At 37.3% G+C, this 17,106-nt stretch overlaps 1 protein-coding gene and 1 non-coding gene across 12 annotated transcripts in view; both read left to right on the forward strand.

Annotated features, from left to right (window-relative positions):
• The window catches only part of RNF17 (ring finger protein 17), a 157,988-nt gene that overhangs the window by 119,613 nt on the left and 21,269 nt on the right, over nucleotides 1-17,106 (forward strand). For all 11 annotated transcript variants that reach the window (XM_078375187.1, XM_078375188.1, XM_078375192.1 and 8 more), the window contains 7 exons: nucleotides 173-287; nucleotides 1,924-2,151; nucleotides 2,830-2,980; nucleotides 3,135-3,253; nucleotides 8,908-8,998; nucleotides 10,031-10,146; nucleotides 12,362-12,651. In XM_078375187.1, the coding sequence (XP_078231313.1) occupies nucleotides 173-287; nucleotides 1,924-2,151; nucleotides 2,830-2,980; nucleotides 3,135-3,253; nucleotides 8,908-8,998; nucleotides 10,031-10,146; nucleotides 12,362-12,651 (1,110 nt within the window). The remainder of the gene's footprint in view (nucleotides 1-172; nucleotides 288-1,923; nucleotides 2,152-2,829; nucleotides 2,981-3,134; nucleotides 3,254-8,907; nucleotides 8,999-10,030; nucleotides 10,147-12,361; nucleotides 12,652-17,106) is intronic.
• Nucleotides 10,276-10,439, forward strand: LOC118154429 (U1 spliceosomal RNA). Its single transcript, XR_004744280.1, has one exon. It is a non-coding gene; the product is annotated as a U1 spliceosomal RNA (small nuclear RNA).

A 17,106-nucleotide genomic window follows, 5' to 3' on the forward strand; every position in this document is an offset into this window, starting at 1 on the left:
AGGCTGAGGCAGGAGAATCACTTGAACCCGAGGTGGAGGCTACCGTGAGCCAAGATAGTGCCACTGCACTCCAGCCTAGGCGACAAAGTGAGACTGTTTCAAATAAATATTGCCTCATTTAGTATATTTTGTGACATACTTCTTTCCCCAAACTTTCTTAATGGTTTTACAGAAATTCTGGAAGATAATGTGCTCTTAGTTGAGCTTTTTGAGTCTCCTGGTGCTCCTGAAATTACTAGTATTAATGACCAGCTAGTCAAAGAGGGCCTAGCATCTTATGAAATAGGGTAAGTAGATATATAAGCTTTTATTGTTATTTAATGCTCATATGTAACATTTTAATTGCAAGAAGGTAAACTGGCATATCATTCCCCATTGGAGATGTGCTTAGACTGCAGACCTGGGAATGTTCCCTCTTCCTAGACCAAAGAAAGTAATTGGAGTCATTAATCTAATGAGGACTAGAGTGGCTTTTCCCTCCATTATTAAGGGGCCTGGAAACCAAGAGAAAGGCTCCTTGAGAGTGCTTCTAAGGAAAGAAGACTGGCATTTTATTCCTAGGTGGAACATCTGCTTAGGAAGCCCCTTGTGCCTGATTGAGAAAGGAAATAGGAAGAGAAATGGCAGGATGGAGAGTAAGCATAGTCGTATAGTAGCTTACATTCCTATTTGTAGAAATGTTAATTTTTCTGGATTCAAGTGGTTACTTTGAATGATAACCAGGCTTAAGTCATTGTGCCAATTTATATTCACTCAGGACAGGCCAGTGCTTGTTCTGGGTGACCCCAGAAGCAGAAGAGTAGAGTGGTGGCAAGGGCAGGTGGGAGGGTTCTTAGGTCAAAATAAAGAATTATTCCACAATAGGGACTTGTGTAGTGGGAGTGGCTCTGGGGGAGCTTCTGAGGAATTCTCCCACATAGCCCTCAAGAAAGCCAATATTTGAGAGACTGAGGTGGGCGGATCACTTGAAAGGAGTTTGCAACCAGCCTGGCCAACATGGTGTAAACGCATCTCTGCTAAAAATGCAAAAATTAGTTGGGACTGGTGCCTCATGCCTATAGTCCCAGCTACTCAGGAGGCTGAGGCAGAAGAATCACTTGACCCCAGGAGGTGGAGGTTGCAGTGAGCTGAGATTTTGCCACTGCACTCCAGCCTCGGTGACACAGCACGACTCTGTCCAGAAAAGAAAAGAAAAAGCCCGTATTCAGATAGTACCCACACATGATGTTTGTCAGCATAAGCCAAAGATACAGTGACACCCCACAGAGGCCTGCAGTGACTCCTACTATTGATGATCTGTGGCCATGCTTTCCTGCTCACTCTCATGCTGGAGAAGATAGAAGCAGGAGCTTTTCCACTATAGGTCTCAATTGAGAGAGGGAAAGAAATGAGAGTAAACATTCAAATTAATGTCAGATTGGGCCTGGCACAATGGCTCACACCTGTACTCCCAACACTTTGAGAGGCTGAGGCAGGTGAAATAATCTGAGGTCAGGAGTTTGAGACCAGCCTGGCCAACATGGTGAAACCCCGTCTCTGCTAAAAATACAAAAAATTAACTGGGCTTGTTGGTGGGTGCCTGTAATCCCAGCTACTCAGGAGGCCAAGGGAAGAGAATTGCTTGAACCTGGGAGGTAGAGGCTGCAGTGAGTCAAGATCCCACCACTGCACTTCAGCCTAGGTGACAGAGCGAGATTCCATCTCAAAAAAAAAAGAAACTATGTTGGACTGAATCTTCTCCTTTTTAAAGTCAGGGTTATTGAAGTATATACAGAAAAAAGAAAATCACCTTTTTAAGGTCCACAGTTAAATGAATTTTGACAAAAATAGTCATGTAAGCATCACACAGTTGAGATACAGACCTGAACAAATACAAATAATTTGCATACAGAGTTCTTTTCATTAACTTTTGTTGTTTTTCAGATATATCCTCAAAGATAATTCTCAAAAGCATATTGAAATTTGGGATCCTTCTCCAGAAGAAATTATTTCAAATGAAGTGAACAACTTAAATCCTGTGTCTGCAAAATCTCTACCTAATGAGAATTTCCAGTCACTTTATAATAAGGAATTGCCTGTGCATATTTGTAATGTAATATCTCCTGAGAAGATTTATGTTCAGTGGTTGTTAACTGAAAACTTACTTAATAGGTACAATATATATATAATATATAAGGAAAGCATTACATATGATTTTATCCTTTCTATATTCTGTTTCAAAGATCTAGAAGTCATAAATGTAGATTTTACAAGCAGAATTATTTTAACTAAGTAGTCTTTCAGCCAGTTAGAAGTATGTACATAGGATCAGCTAGTTAGAAGTATGCACATAGGATCTCTGTTGGTTGTTTTCACTATATTTCAATTTATTGATTCTACATATACTTATTGAGACATACTATATGACAACCGGTATTTATAAGTGTTAGGGATACCCTGGTTAAAAAAAATGGATAAATCTTTGCTATCATGTAACTTAAATTCTAGTAGAAGGAGAGTGAACAAATGAAATTTTTAGCGTGGCAGATGTTGATAAGGGAAGGCACTTTTAGAATGGTCAAGGAAGACCTCAGAGACAGCGATATTTGAAATGGGCCCCAAAGAAGGAGGGAGGGAGGTAAGCCACATGAGTGTCTGAGGAAAGTTTATCTCAGGCAGAAGGAAGAGCTAGTTCCAAAACCTGAGGAAATATGCTTGTACTTTCAAGGAAGAACAAGGTGTCCAGCTTGGCTGGAGTGGAAGGAGCAAGTGGGGATAGTAGAAAACATGTAGCCAGAGAATTGTATAAGAAAATGTTTGGAAAGATAAATATTTTTTTAATCTCTATAGTTTAGAAGAAAAGATGATAGCTGCTTATGAAAACTCAAAATGGGAACCTGTTAAATGGGAAAATGATATGCACTGTGCTGTTAAGATCCAAGATAAAAATCAGTGGCGAAGAGGTCAGATCATCAGAATGGTTACAGACACACTGGTAGAGGTAAATTGCGGAGTTAAAAGTATAATCATGAAGGTGGTGATGGCGTTTTTTGTTTTTTTCCCTGAAGTTAAAACAATTTTCACTGATATTTTCAGTTTGCCAAAAAAATAGTTTGAATTGTTCGTCCATAGACTTACAGTTATTATTTTCTTAGGTCTTGCTGTATGACGTGGGTGTTGAGCTAGTAGTGAATGTTGACTGTTTAAGAAAACTTCAAGAAAATCTAAAGACAATGGGAAGACTCTCTTTGGAATGTTCTCTGGTTGACATAAGGTAGTTTTTAGCCGAGTAATTTTCTCATTATTTTAAATACTACTTTTAAATGGGTTCTTGTCAGTTTTAATTTTGCTAAGATATTTTGAAGTTTTCCTAACATCTAGTTAATTTTGTACATTAAGAGGGAAAGATAAAAGTTTGTATCACGTAAATTTAGTGGCATTAAGAAATAGAGATAGGTGAGTGTGAAAGTACCTAGATAGAATTCAAACTGTTGAATATTAAAAATTTACTTTGAAGAACAACAAACACAGATAGAAATACATTGTATAAGTTTATAATTGCACAGAAAGGTAAAAATAGGTAAATTACCAAAAAGAGTGAATTTGTAGAGGATTCTGGGAAATGACAGAACAGTTTTAGTCTACTGGAATCCCACTATAAAAACAGCAACTTGGACAGTAAAGTTAAAGACTACACAGTCAGTATCTACAACAAAAGCAGATGATAAGTTACTTCTCTGAGCACCCAAATACTAGCAGGTGGGGTACATCATGAACCTTTACAGTATGACGGTATCATGATACCTTTACAGTATCAACATTTGTATGGGAGGATTTGGAGGGAAGGCAGACTAGGATTCCAACAGCTCTGAGAGTAGGAATAGACAACGGTATTTCACTGGCACATGCAGGCCAGTCTGAGAATAGCAACCAAAACTAAGAGATGAAGCAGGATGCAGTTCATATCTGAATGCAAGAGGTCTGAAAATGTGCCAAAGTCTCACAATACTGGAGCCTTTTTAGTCATATTAACCTCTTGAAAGTAAATTGAAACTCCTTGCCATGACTCTACACTGAGGAGAAATTGCTGGGAATAGAGTTTTCAATTTGAGCAAGACAGGCAATGGGGCAAAGTAAAGAAAAGATCCAGATAAAAGGAGGGGAAAGGGCCAGGTGAGGTGGCTCACACCTGTAATCCCAGCACTTTGGGACACCAAGGCAGAAGGATCACTTGAGGCCAGGAGTTGGAGGCTGCAGTGAGCTATGATTGTGCCACTATACTCCAGCCTGACACACTGATTTTTTAACCTAAATATAGAATTTTACAGTTACTCCTGTCAAATTTTTGTAATTGGTTTTGAAACTCAGTTGATTTTGTTATTCTGTGTCTAGACTGCCCCTTCTAATGTTGTATTATCTGTAAATTTGAAAGCATACCTCTTCAGAGTTGTAGTCTGCAGTTTATGAGCTAAATCCAACTAATATGCACTTGGCCTGCAGAGTGTTTTTTACACTTTGAAATACTATTTTAAAAACTAGTAAATTTCACATAAAAATGTGAGTTTCTTTTATTGGCAAAAATCAGAATATCTAGCCTCGGAGGTATCAATGTTGCCAAACATAACTGGCCTTTTCCCAGAGGTTCAGAACAGTCGTTAACTTTTGTTAAATAAATCCTAGCTTCTATTCAACATAGAGTACTAGATAAAATTGTACCTATAGGAAACAGGTCTAACATTAAGTCTACTGGCAGATCATTTGCTATTGCTTGATGCTACTGCAGTTATCCAAATCATTTGGAGTAGCTTGCAGTTTCAGACCAGGGCGTCCAATCTTTTGGTTTCTCTGGGCCGCATTGGAAGAAGAATTAATGTCTTGGGCCACACATAAAATACATTGACACTAATGAGAGCTGATGAGCTAAAAAAAAAAAAATTTCAAAAAAAATCTCATAATGTTTTTTTTTCTTTTTTTTAAATTTTTTTTCCTTTTTCATCTGTGTGAAATATTAGTTGGTGAGGAATCTCATAATGTTTTAAGAAAATTTATGAATTTGTGTCGGGCTGCACCCAAAGCTTTCCTGGGCTGCATGCAGGTTGGACAAGCTTATTTTTGATTGTCTCATAAACTTGATCACTAATTTGAAGCCAGTTGCATGTTTATTTGGCTAGAAGACATATACACGTACACACATTTAGGTATACATATATGTGTAGGCTTTTCAGACATGGACTATAAATAGGAGTATTAAAAATCTGTTTACCAATAAAGCTAAAAGATCCCAAAGACCCTTTCAACATTATTATAAAAGCTGTAATGAACCTGTGTATGATTTTTTTTTTAAGAAATAGATAAACCATACTGGTTTACCTAGCTTATTTATATCTCATCTGCAAGGATCTCATGAGAGAACTCCAGATACATTATACAATACACCTTAACATTTATTGACTACTAGGACAGGCATTGTATGATGTGCTTTTCATGTGTTAGTTTAGTTCTCACAATAATACTGACATGGAACTATTATTATCCCCATCTTACAATTGAAGAAACTTCATGATGAGAAATTAAGTACCTCACCCAAAAGTTATATATATAAATGTAACATTGGTTTGATTTATCTGTTTTGAAACCTGATCTTTTTATTTTATTATTATTTATTTTGAGACAAGAGTCTCCCTCTGTCACCCTCACTGGAGTACAGTGGCACCATCTTGGCTCACCACAACCTCCGCCTCCCAGATTCAAGCAATTCTCCCACCTCAGTCTCCTGAGTAGCTGGAATTACAGGCATGTGGCACCATGCCTGGCTAATTTTTGTATATTTAGTAGAGATGGGGTTTCACCACATTGACCAGGCTGGTGTTGAACTCCTGACTTTAAGTGATCTGCCTGCCTTGTCCTCCCAAAGTGCTGGGATTAAGGTATGAGTCACCATGCTGGGCCTAAACTGATAATATAATAGGATACCTTCTCTTTTTATTTTTTGTTTGTTTTGTTCCTTAGAGATCCTTGTTCTAATAGGATACCTTCTTCTTAGTGACCCATTTCTCTAATCTTACAGGCACCTCTCTCTATTGTCTGTGATCACTGATGGCAACAGTGGGACAACTGTAAATCCTTTCAGTGTCCTGAAATGGAAATCTCAGCTCATATACTATATAAATCCTATCTTAGTTTTCACTTTCACATTAAATAGTTCAGTCGGTGTTATTGGACAGAATTATGTCAGTTCCTTAATTGTACCTAACAGTATACAGAATGTGTTTCTGTACATACGTTAAGTGATATCTTATGGGCTGGAATGGAATACCATTATCATTTTAAAAGCCTAATCTTTAAGTACTTATGGAACCTGCATTAATTGCCTTAAAGACACTATTTTACTTAGTCCTAGCAACAGACCTTAAAGATATAAATAAGATTATTTACAGGTTAAAAAAATTGAATTTTTAAGAGGTTAAGTATTATCCAGGATAAAATATCTGCTGATTGTTGAGGTAGGATTATAAACAAGGTCTGAATCCAGAACTGGAGCTCTAACCACTCTGTTTTACTGCCATTTTAAGAAATCCCTTTTAATAGATTGTTCTTATGGTGATAAAATACATATTACACTCAGTTTACCCTTTTACCATTCTTAAGTGTACAGTTCTACCACAACAAGAACATTCATGGCTGGGCATAGGGCTCATGTCTGTAATGCCAGCACTTTGGGAGGCTGAGGTGGGCAGATTACTTGAAGTCAGGAGTTAAAGACCAGCCTGGCCAACGTGGTGAAACCCTGTCTCTACTGAAAATACAAAAATTAGCCAGGGATGGTGGTGGGCACCTGTCATTCCAGCTATTTGGGAGGCTGAGGCAGGGAGAATTGCTTGAAACCACAAGGTGGCAGTTACAGTGAGCAGAGATTGCATCACTGTACTCCAGCCTGGGTGACAGAGTGAGACTCTATCTCAAAAGCAAATAACAACAACAGCAACAAAAAAATCAGCTGGGCTTGGTGGCTCATGCCTGTAATCCCAGCACTTTGGGAGGCCGAGGCGGGCAAATCATGAGGTCAGGAGATCGAGACCATCCTGGCTAACATGGCGAAAACCTGTCTCTACTAAAAATACAAAAAATTAGCTGGATGTGGTGGCACACACCTATAGTCCCAGCTACTCGGGTGGCTGAGGCAGGAGAATCGCTTGAACCTGGGAGACGGAGGTTGCAGTGAGCTAAGATCGCACCACTGCACTCCAGCCCGGGTGACAGAGTGAGATGGCATCTCAAAAAAAAAAAAAATCACATTGTTGTGTATTAATTACCACCATTTCATCTCCAGAACTTTTTCATCTTCCCTAACTGAAATTGTATATTCATACATTTTTTTAAAATGTTAAATTCATATTTATATCCATAATCAATGACTAACCTTAATGTTACATTGACTTTTATTTTTATACCATCATAATAAATATTAAACCATAACTGATTCCAAGAATTCCTAGCAATATAAGCTTCTTAGCACCTAAGAACTCTCTCTAGGCTTTATAATAAGTAGTATATAGCACATTTACCAAATCCTGTTTGGTCAAGTTATGTGCCCAGTTGATTTGGTTAGCTCACTCATATAAGACATGTAACTGTGAAAAGATTGACCAGGTGAAGCTGAGTGTGGTCGCATACACCTGAAGCCTCAGCTACTCAGAAGACCAAGATGAGAGGGATCTGTTGAACCTGTCAAGACCAGCCTGGGCAACATATTGAGGCCCTGCCTCTCTCTCTCTTTTTTTTTTTAAGATTGACCATAATTAATTGTTTACTCAGTTAATGGGTTTGCTCAGTGAAATTCTAGAACTAGAAACCATATTAAGAGAGCACATAGTCTGTAATCTCTTCTGTGTTAATAATTCTTTATTCTTAGGGATAGATTTGCTGGTAGAAACATCTAAGGCAAGCTTGTACAACCCATGGGCCACATGCAGCCCAGGGTGGCTTTCAGTGCAGCCCAATACAAATTTGTAAAGTTTCTTAAAACATGAGATTTATTTTTTTAACCTCATCAGCTTTATTAGTGTATTTTATGTGTGGCTCAAAAATATTTTTCCAGTGTGGTCCAGGGAAGCCAAAAGATTAGACACCCCTTGCAGTCACTCAGTTTTAACTTTGCAAACTAACATGGATGATGAAATTGGGTACTCTGTATTTCATTTATCTGTCAAATATTTATTGACCATTTTTTATTGTGCATTATTGTCTGACAGTATTTGCTGAAAAGTTAGTCAAAGATACTGCTAATTTTTGCATTTTGAAAATTTAAAAAAAGATACTGCTAATTTTTAGTCATTTAAAACTGTTTTACCACATCTGTCAGATAATGTAAATAATTTTGTTGAATCAATAATTAAAATTTCTGGTATTTCTGATATTTATGGGTAGCAATTCAAGTTAGATTTGAATTCCAAAGAACTTCCAAAAATGGGCAGTGGAATCATGAAAGAGACTTTTTTTTCTTTCCATTAAATATTTTTGGAATGCCTTCTATGTGCCAGACACTATACTGGTCATTAGGGAAAATGATGATGCACATAATACATCATCATTCCTGTTCTCTGGGAGTTGACAGTCTAGTTGACATATATGAAATGTATATAGTGACTAACACCTACTTTTTACAAGGTCCTCAGTGTAGCTGCAGAACAGATACATACAAATAAGTTAATATGTAACCTGGGCCCTAAGTAAAATGGAGGGATGAAAAAAGGCTACGAAAAGAGGAGAAAAATTGTAAAAATAATATGAATCCATGTTTAAATTGATTTCTTTCATATAGTTGGTTCAAACTATGAGTGTGTATGTATGTAAATGCAGTGTTTCTTGTATATGTCAATATTGTATGCTATTTTTTATAAAACAAGTTGCCATTATTTTCTGTTGTAGACCAGCTGGTGGGAGTGACAAGTGGACAGCAACAGCTTGTGACTGTCTTTCATTGTACCTGACTGGAGCTGTAGCAACTATAATCTTACAGGTGGGTAGAGAGTTAACAATTTACGAGAGAGATGTCCTGATGATCTCATTAATATTTTCATTAATTCCGTTTATTTTCTTTCTTGTTGAGAAAATAACACCAAACTTTGGATTTTGTTATGAATTTTGTTAGTTTTATTTCAAAGTGTAATTCCTGTTTGGTGATAGATACACCACAAATAATTGAATGAGTCAGAGTATTTCTAAAGTAGTATTCATGAATTGATAATCTGCATGTTAAAAATATAATGTATATGTTAGGGTGTATTTCCAAAGCCATTTGTATGTCACACGTAATGTATTTGAGAAGAGGCATACATCTTTTCAGACCACTTTAAAAATATTCTTTGCTTTTTTCCTAATTTAAATGCCTTGATTACGTTAATGAGTAGAATTGTCTTTTATAATTCATTTTATTGTTACTTTTTATGTGCTTTCTCCAGTTTTATAACTTCTTCCATATGAAGCAGAATGTATGTTTTGTAGTTCTTTTGCTTTTTGTAGGACAGAAAAAGACCTTTGAAAATATATTTTTATTTATTATTTATTTATTAATTTATTTATTTAATTAATTGATTAATTTATTTTTTGGCGAATTTCGCTCTTGTTACCCAGACTGGAGTGCAATGGTGCGATCTCGGCTCACTGCAGCCTCTGCCTCCGGGGTTCAAGCAATTCTCCTGCCATTTTGATTCTGTAATTTACAAAGAAAGCAGGAGAATAAAGAAACTTGTTAACCAATGTTGTATTCCCCACTCCCCATTCTGTCACTGGAAAAAAAAAGTTTCCAGTTTGATTTTTTTTCTTTAATTTCACCTTGACCTTGAAGTCTTTCTGATGCATTTCATAAATAACTCTGTTTCACTCTCTTCCATGCTATTTTCTGATGTGTTTAGATGCCAAAATAACTTCACTCACTTGGGAATATTTCTTGCTTAGGGAAATGTAAAATAAATGCCTGTGAAATGTGCATTGTTTATATGAAGATTTCATTTTGGTGTTTCATATTTACTCTGCTCTTAAATCACTGCAGGAGAACAACACAACTTGGCCATTACCTGTGAAAATTTTCTGCAGAGATGAAAAAGGAGAGCATGTTGATGTTTCTAAATATTTGATTAAAAAGGGTTTGGCTTTGAGAGAAAGGAGGTATAGACTTTAAAAACATTTTTTTGACATCAGTTTATGATGGATGCCTCTTAGTTGCATGTGCAAATCTTCTTATGTGTGCTTTCAAATCTGAATTACATCTTGTGTGCTCTTAAAGATTTGTAAACTATGCTTACCTGGCAGGGGAGAAACCATGATCATGAAGGTGGTTTTCCCAGGGAAAGGCTTATCCATTGCACTCCGGATGTACCGACCCCTGCAATTTCCCCAAATGTGGGAAACTCGACTGCATAATTTGTGGTAGTGGGGGATTGTGTTCGCGCTTTCCCCAACGTTTAGAAAAAAAAGATTTATAAACTAATCCTGAGGAGCCATCTCAGAAATAGATTCCTTCAGAATTGCTCATTTTATTGTTCAGGCACATCTGTTCTTGTACATTTAAGCCCTTTACTGACATACTTGCTTTTATAATTTGCCCTCTCCTTTGACATTTACACTGTAAACCAAAGAAAAAGAGAATAATGTATTGGGTACCAGATCTGAGCCCTTTGGCATCCTTTGCTTTAGACCTAAATATTAAACTTTATTTTAGAAATTCTGGTATATGTATACCTGCTAGATATATTTATATGAACTATAAATGTATATGAAACAGGATAAAATATATGAAACATTTATATGAAACAAAATATATATGAAACATATGAAACAAAAACATTTATATGAAATTTATTTATATTTATACTTACACAGTAAGTAATTCAACAGTATTTACATTTAAAGATCCTTTCAGGTTCTGTGTTTGGGGTTTAAGCACCTTCGATCCAGGGACAGGATCAGAATACGATTGTGGCCCTAGTTTAATCTTTTCTCTCTCTCTCTCTCTCTCTAGAAACAGAGAGCTATGTTGGAATTGGAGAAACAAGTCCTAAGTAGCCACTTTGTACCAAATACATGGCCTCATACATAGCCAGAGTTCCGTAGATGTGTTTGCCTTAACTTATATCTTACCTTATTCAGAACAGGATCCGAGTCCTGATGAAATGGAAAACGAATTTGATAAGTCAGAAAGGAAGTGGGACATGAGGCTAGATATGGGAGATGTGGCCTGGGTTGCCTGGGCTTTGGCATACAGCTAGCCTAATTGCTTTGCCTTTAGGCTAAAGCAGTTCCTTGATAGAAATGTTAGAATGGAAAATGCTAGGCAAGTTAATACTACTGACATTGTCTGCTGCCAGTTGTATTGTTCTTTACTGCTTTTACAGACTAAAACTACAAGTTATCTTAAGGCAGCAGTGGGCTGGGGGACTAGCAGGTTATTTGAGGAATTATGTAGCTATTTAATTAATTAATTAATGTTTGTTTATTTTTAAGACTGAGCCTCGCTCTGTCATCCAGCCTCCAGTGCAGTGCTGTGATCTCAGCTCACTGCACCCTTTGCCCCCTAGGTTCAAGCAATTCTCATGCCTCAGCCTCCCAAGTAGCTGGGATTACAGGCACATACTACCATGCCTGGCTAATTCTTGGAAGTTTTTAGTAGAGACAGGATTTCACCATGTTGGCCAGGCTGGTCTCAAACTTCTGACTTCTGGTGATCTACGTGCCTCAGCCTCCCAAAGTGCTGGGATTACAGGCGTGACCCTCCACACCCAGGCCTTATTTCCTTTTAAAAGTACAAGAAATTAGAAGAAACAGAAACTTGATATAATTATGTTAAAACACAACCAAAATTAACATTTCCTTCTAAGATTTTACTTTTTTGTACAGTAGGGATACCTATTACTTTTAATTGGGAGGGAATAGTATAAAGTAGAAAAACTGAGTAAATATTACCACTAACACCTAATATATGAATAGTACCTTAATATTTTTAAGAGACTCATGTTTTCTTTGTATTAATGGATGCTAATAGCTTGCCAGATGTCTGTTCTGTGGACTAAATTGAAATCATCTTAAAGGTGTTTATATCTTGTAGTAATATTGAATTAATTGTACCATACTTATGAAATTTTAAGAGAGCAGTCTATAAATATGAGATAGAAATTTAAAACATTTACTTAAAAGTTTATTGCTTTTTCTCATCAGTCTCATAATTTAAAGTAATTTTAATTTTAAGTTATGCTAATTTTTACATAACAAATTAGAGCAAATATTTTCTTTGAATTTCATGTATATCTGAAGAATTCTTTTCATATTGTTTTACCAAGAATTTTATATTTGCTCATATTTAGATATTCTTTTTTGGATATTACAGAATTAACAAATTAGATAACAGCCATTCATTATCTGAGAAGTCTCTGAAAGTCCCCCTGGAACAAGAAGATTCAGTAGTTATTAACTGTATTAAAACTAACTTTGACCCTGACAAAAAAGCTGCTGACATAATCAGTGAAAACAAAGTGTCTGATCTTCAGGACAAAATTCTAGAACCAAGAACCACTAGATGCTATAAACCACCAGCTATTCCTAACATGAAAGTATTTGAGGCAACAGTCAGCTGTGTTGGTGATGATGGAACCATATTTGTATTACCTAAACTATCAGGTGAGACCTTCTATGTTATGTAGGCTCCAGTTGTCTAGTAAGAATGACAGGGATTGAAGTACCTTGGGCAACCTCTTTGAATGTTATGTTCACAAGGTTGTTAGGAGGATTAAATGATTTCACACAATGTTTGCAAAGTGCTTTAAATAATGCCTAACACATAAAAATCATTTAATGCAGTCCTTTCATTATTACAACATAGCAATGTTATATAATTATAATTATGTGAGTGCTATTCTCAGTATAAGAAGAAAGGAATTTGGAATTTCATTTCCACTATTGTGGCAGATTGAACAACTCTCCCAAATAAGTCAGATCAAATGCCTATTTTTTTTAAATTAACATTTACTGAATTGGCATAAAAGTAAAGAATATTCCAAGCTCCAAAACAAAGTGAAATCACACATTGGGAGGTAAGCATACGCCAAAGAAGGCAATCACTCTATAGTTGCTTCATAACTGTAGAAACTTGAACAACTTTGATAACTACACGAAATTCAAGAAAAAGGAAATAAAGCCCCAGATCCCTTTACTCAAAGTGGGAAATCTAATAGCACATGAAGATGGGATCCCAAAGGGTGACTTCCACAGTGTGGTATAAGAGTCAATGTGCTGATCACAATAAAAATGACTAAAACTAGATGTTCAAATGAATTTTTTAAAATTACTGTAAAATGTTATTAATGTGAAAGAGTACAAAATGTGTTATTTAAATAAAAACATTAAAATGGGTATTTATATACACATTCCCCACAGTAAGCAGCAGCATCACCAGAACCTAAGCAGACTTGCGTGGCCGTACTTGATCATGTTTCCTGTTTTGCCACCCAAGACATAGCCACTTTCCTGAATTTGCTAATTAGTATTTCCTACATGCATCACTAAACAAATTTTTTTAGGTTTTCCATCTTTCAAACTTTATGTAACCAGAACCCAAATGTACATATTCTTTTGTGACTTTTCATCAAATGTTTGAGACTTGTCCGCCTTGATTCATCTCACTATATTTCATTCATTTTTTTTATGATTTATTTTTTTGAGACGGAGTCTCACTCTGTTACCAGGCTGGAGTGCAGTGGTGCGATCTCAGCTCACTGCAACCTTCACCTCCCAGATTCAGGTGGTTCTCCTGCTTCAGCCTCCCAAGTAGCTGGGACTACAGACGTGTACCACCACTCCCAGCTAATTTTTGTATTTTAAGTAGAGATGGGGTCTCATCATGTTGGCCAGGATGATCTCGATTTATTGACCTCGGGATCTGCCTGCCTCAGCCTCCCAAAGTGCTGTTTTGTTCATTTTTTAAACGAATTAATAGCATTCCTGTGAGTGTTTATAGCTCAGTTTATCCATTCTACTGTTGATGGACACTTATATTTGTAGATTTTCCATGATTACAAAAAGTCCTGTTAACATTCTTGTACCTGTGTCTTGTTACACACAGGCAAAATTTTTGTAGAGCACATAATCTGGTGAACAGAATTGGTGGCTTATTGGCCTGGCACAGTAGCTCACACCTGTCATCCCCACAATTTGGGAGACCGAGGTGGGCAGATCACATGAAGTCAGGAGTTTTGAGACCAGCCTGGCCAGCGTGATGAAACCCCATCTCTACTAAAAATACGAAAATTGGCCAGGCACAGTGGCTCATGTCTGTAATCCCAGCACTTTGGGAAGCCGAGGCAGGCAGATCACGAAGTTAAGAGATTGAGACCATCCTGGCCAACATGGTGAAACCCCGTCTCTACTAAAAATACAAAAATTAGCTGGACATGGTGGTGCATGCCTATAGGCCCAGCTACTCGGGAGGCTGAGGCAGGTGAATCACTTGAACTTGGGAGACAGAGTTTGCATTGAGCTGAGGTTGTGCCACTGCACTCCAGCCTGACAACAGAATGAGACTCCATCTCAAAAAAATAAAAATAAAATAAAAAATAGTTTTTCCAAGTTGTTTATAACAGTTTACACTTATCACTAGCAGTGCATGAGGATTGTTGTTACCCCACATCCTTGCTAACACTTGATAATGTCAGATTAAGTTTTCCCAATCCTAGTAGGTATGAAATTGTCCCTCACTATGGCTTTAATTAGCATTTCCTGACTTCATATGGGGTAAACATCATTTCTTCTATTTGAGTCATTTGTATTTCTGTGTTTATGGAATGCCTGTCCATGTCTTCACTCGCTTTCCATTAAGTCACTGCTTTCTGATTTATAGTTCTTAATATATCCTGAACACTTATCCCTTCTTAATTTTATGTGTGGCAGATACCTTCTCTCAGTTTCTTGTCTTCTTAGTGTCTTTTGGGAGTTTCTGGATGATCAGAAAGTTTTAACGTAATTTTATCAGTCATCTTTGTTTTTTGGTTTTATATCTGATCTTAAATCCATTCTTACTCTGAGATCAGAAAGCTATTTTGTTATATGGTCTTGTAAAAAAAATAAGTTTGTAGTTTTGTTGTAATGTAAAGTCTTTAACCCATCCTGGAATAGATTTTTAGGTAGATATGAAGAAGAGATGTAATTTTTTTATAGATTTAGTAGTTCCAGCGCATCTGCTTAATACTCCACATGTTCCTCACTGATCGTCAGTGCCAACTTTGTTAAAAATTAATGTTCTATGTATGCAGGAGTTGTTTCTGAACTTAACTTTTTTTTTTCTTTTTGAGATGGAGTCTTGCCCTGTCACCAGGCTGAAGTGCAGTGGCGCAATCTCGCCTCACTGCAACCTCCGCCTTCTAGGTTCAAGCGATTCTTCCGCCTCAGCCTCCTGAGTAGCTGGGACCACAGGCACATGCCACCATGCCCGGCTAATTTTTTTATATTTTTAGTAGAGACCGGGTTTCACTGTGTTGGCCAGAATGGTCTCGATCTCTTGACCTCGTGATCCACCCACCTCGGCCTCCCAAAGTGCTGGGATTACAGGCATGAGTCACCGCGCCCAGCCTGTTTCTGAACTTTCTATTCTGTGTTAGTTCTGTTTATCTATCCCTACACCAATACCACAGTTTTTTCCTGAATATAGCCTATATTACTTTTGGTGTATATAGAAGTTAAAATGCTTGAAATCCGTTGACTTTCTTGTTCTTCAGGTGCATCTTGGCTCCTTAAATCATGTGTTTTCTTTACCCTACCCTGTTGTTTCTGTGGGACACACTGCGTGCAAAGTGTTGCAAGGTCACAAAGCAAAGGCAAAGTTACACTGCAGATGAGGAAGGAGAATATTTTTGAGGAATGCTCCAAACTCCATGGCTTTGGAAATACAGATCGATATGGACAAGAAAAAAGTACTGGTAGACCTTTTTAGAGTTAAGAACTTAGAGAAAGAGCTCACACACTGATAGGCATAAGTAAGACATAGAGGTTCAGCCTGGCTGGAAGAATAGAAGTAATGAAGTTTGGTAAGAATAATGGAGTTAGATATGTGATGAAGTAGTTGGGTTTTTAGCATCATGATATGTGAGGGCTGCCACCCAGGATTTTACTGCTTCCTCCATGATTTCAATATTTTTGTGCATCTGTAAACCTTGGGGTCCTTGAGAATGCAAAATCCTGGAGCCCTATTTTTTGTACACCTGAGAGTGGCGATGTTACATGTTGTTGGCAGAATTTAGAACTTAGGCCTCCAGTGATGATGTAGACATCCTTAATACTCTCCCAGCATGGAAGAGGAGCAACATGAAACTAGCTTCTGTAGACTACTAAAATGACTCTCAGATCAGGACTAGCATAAATTAACCTGCTTTTCACCATTGTCTCTTTCTTATTTCCGTCACCTTAAGACTAAGATGCTGGGGGTAAGGATGGAGGGTTTTCAGGTTTGTAGGACCTGTCACACAAGTTTGGAGGCTCTCTATGAAGAAAGAATACAGCCTCAGTGTGGTGGCTCACGCTTGTAATCTTAGCACTTTAGGGAAGATTGCTTAAGCCCAGGAGTTTGAGACCAGGTTGGGCAACATGGCAAGACTCCATCACTACAAAACATGCAAGAATTAGTTGGGCATGGTGGTACATTCCTGGGTTGCAGCTACTCCGGAAACTGAGGCAGGAGGATTGCTTGAGTCCAGGAGGTCTAGGCTGTAGTGAGCAGTGTTCATACCACTGAACTCCAGCCTGGGCAGCAGAGTGGGACTCTGTCTCGTTTTCTAAAAATAAAATATAGAAGTTTATATTTCTTGAGAATGAGAAAAGATTACAACAAATGACTGGAGCTTTAGGAACCTTTGAGAATATTCAGGTTCCTCCTGAGATCTTTAGGCTTATATGCAAATGCTTTCTGACTATAACTTGGGCCCATCAGAACAGTCAATAACTCTAGCAGGCATAGGGCTTAAATGTCATTAACTCCTAGTTAGTATCTATGGATATGGGTATGGCAGATATGAATTTACTGAAATTTTTTTCTCATTTGTTGATTTCTTAAATATAGTTTTTAATTTGAAAGAATAAAATTGGTAC

This window comes from Callithrix jacchus, chromosome 5 (genome assembly GCF_049354715.1).
Source record: "Callithrix jacchus isolate 240 chromosome 5, calJac240_pri, whole genome shotgun sequence".
NCBI classification, from domain to species: Eukaryota; Metazoa; Chordata; class Mammalia; order Primates; family Cebidae; genus Callithrix; species Callithrix jacchus.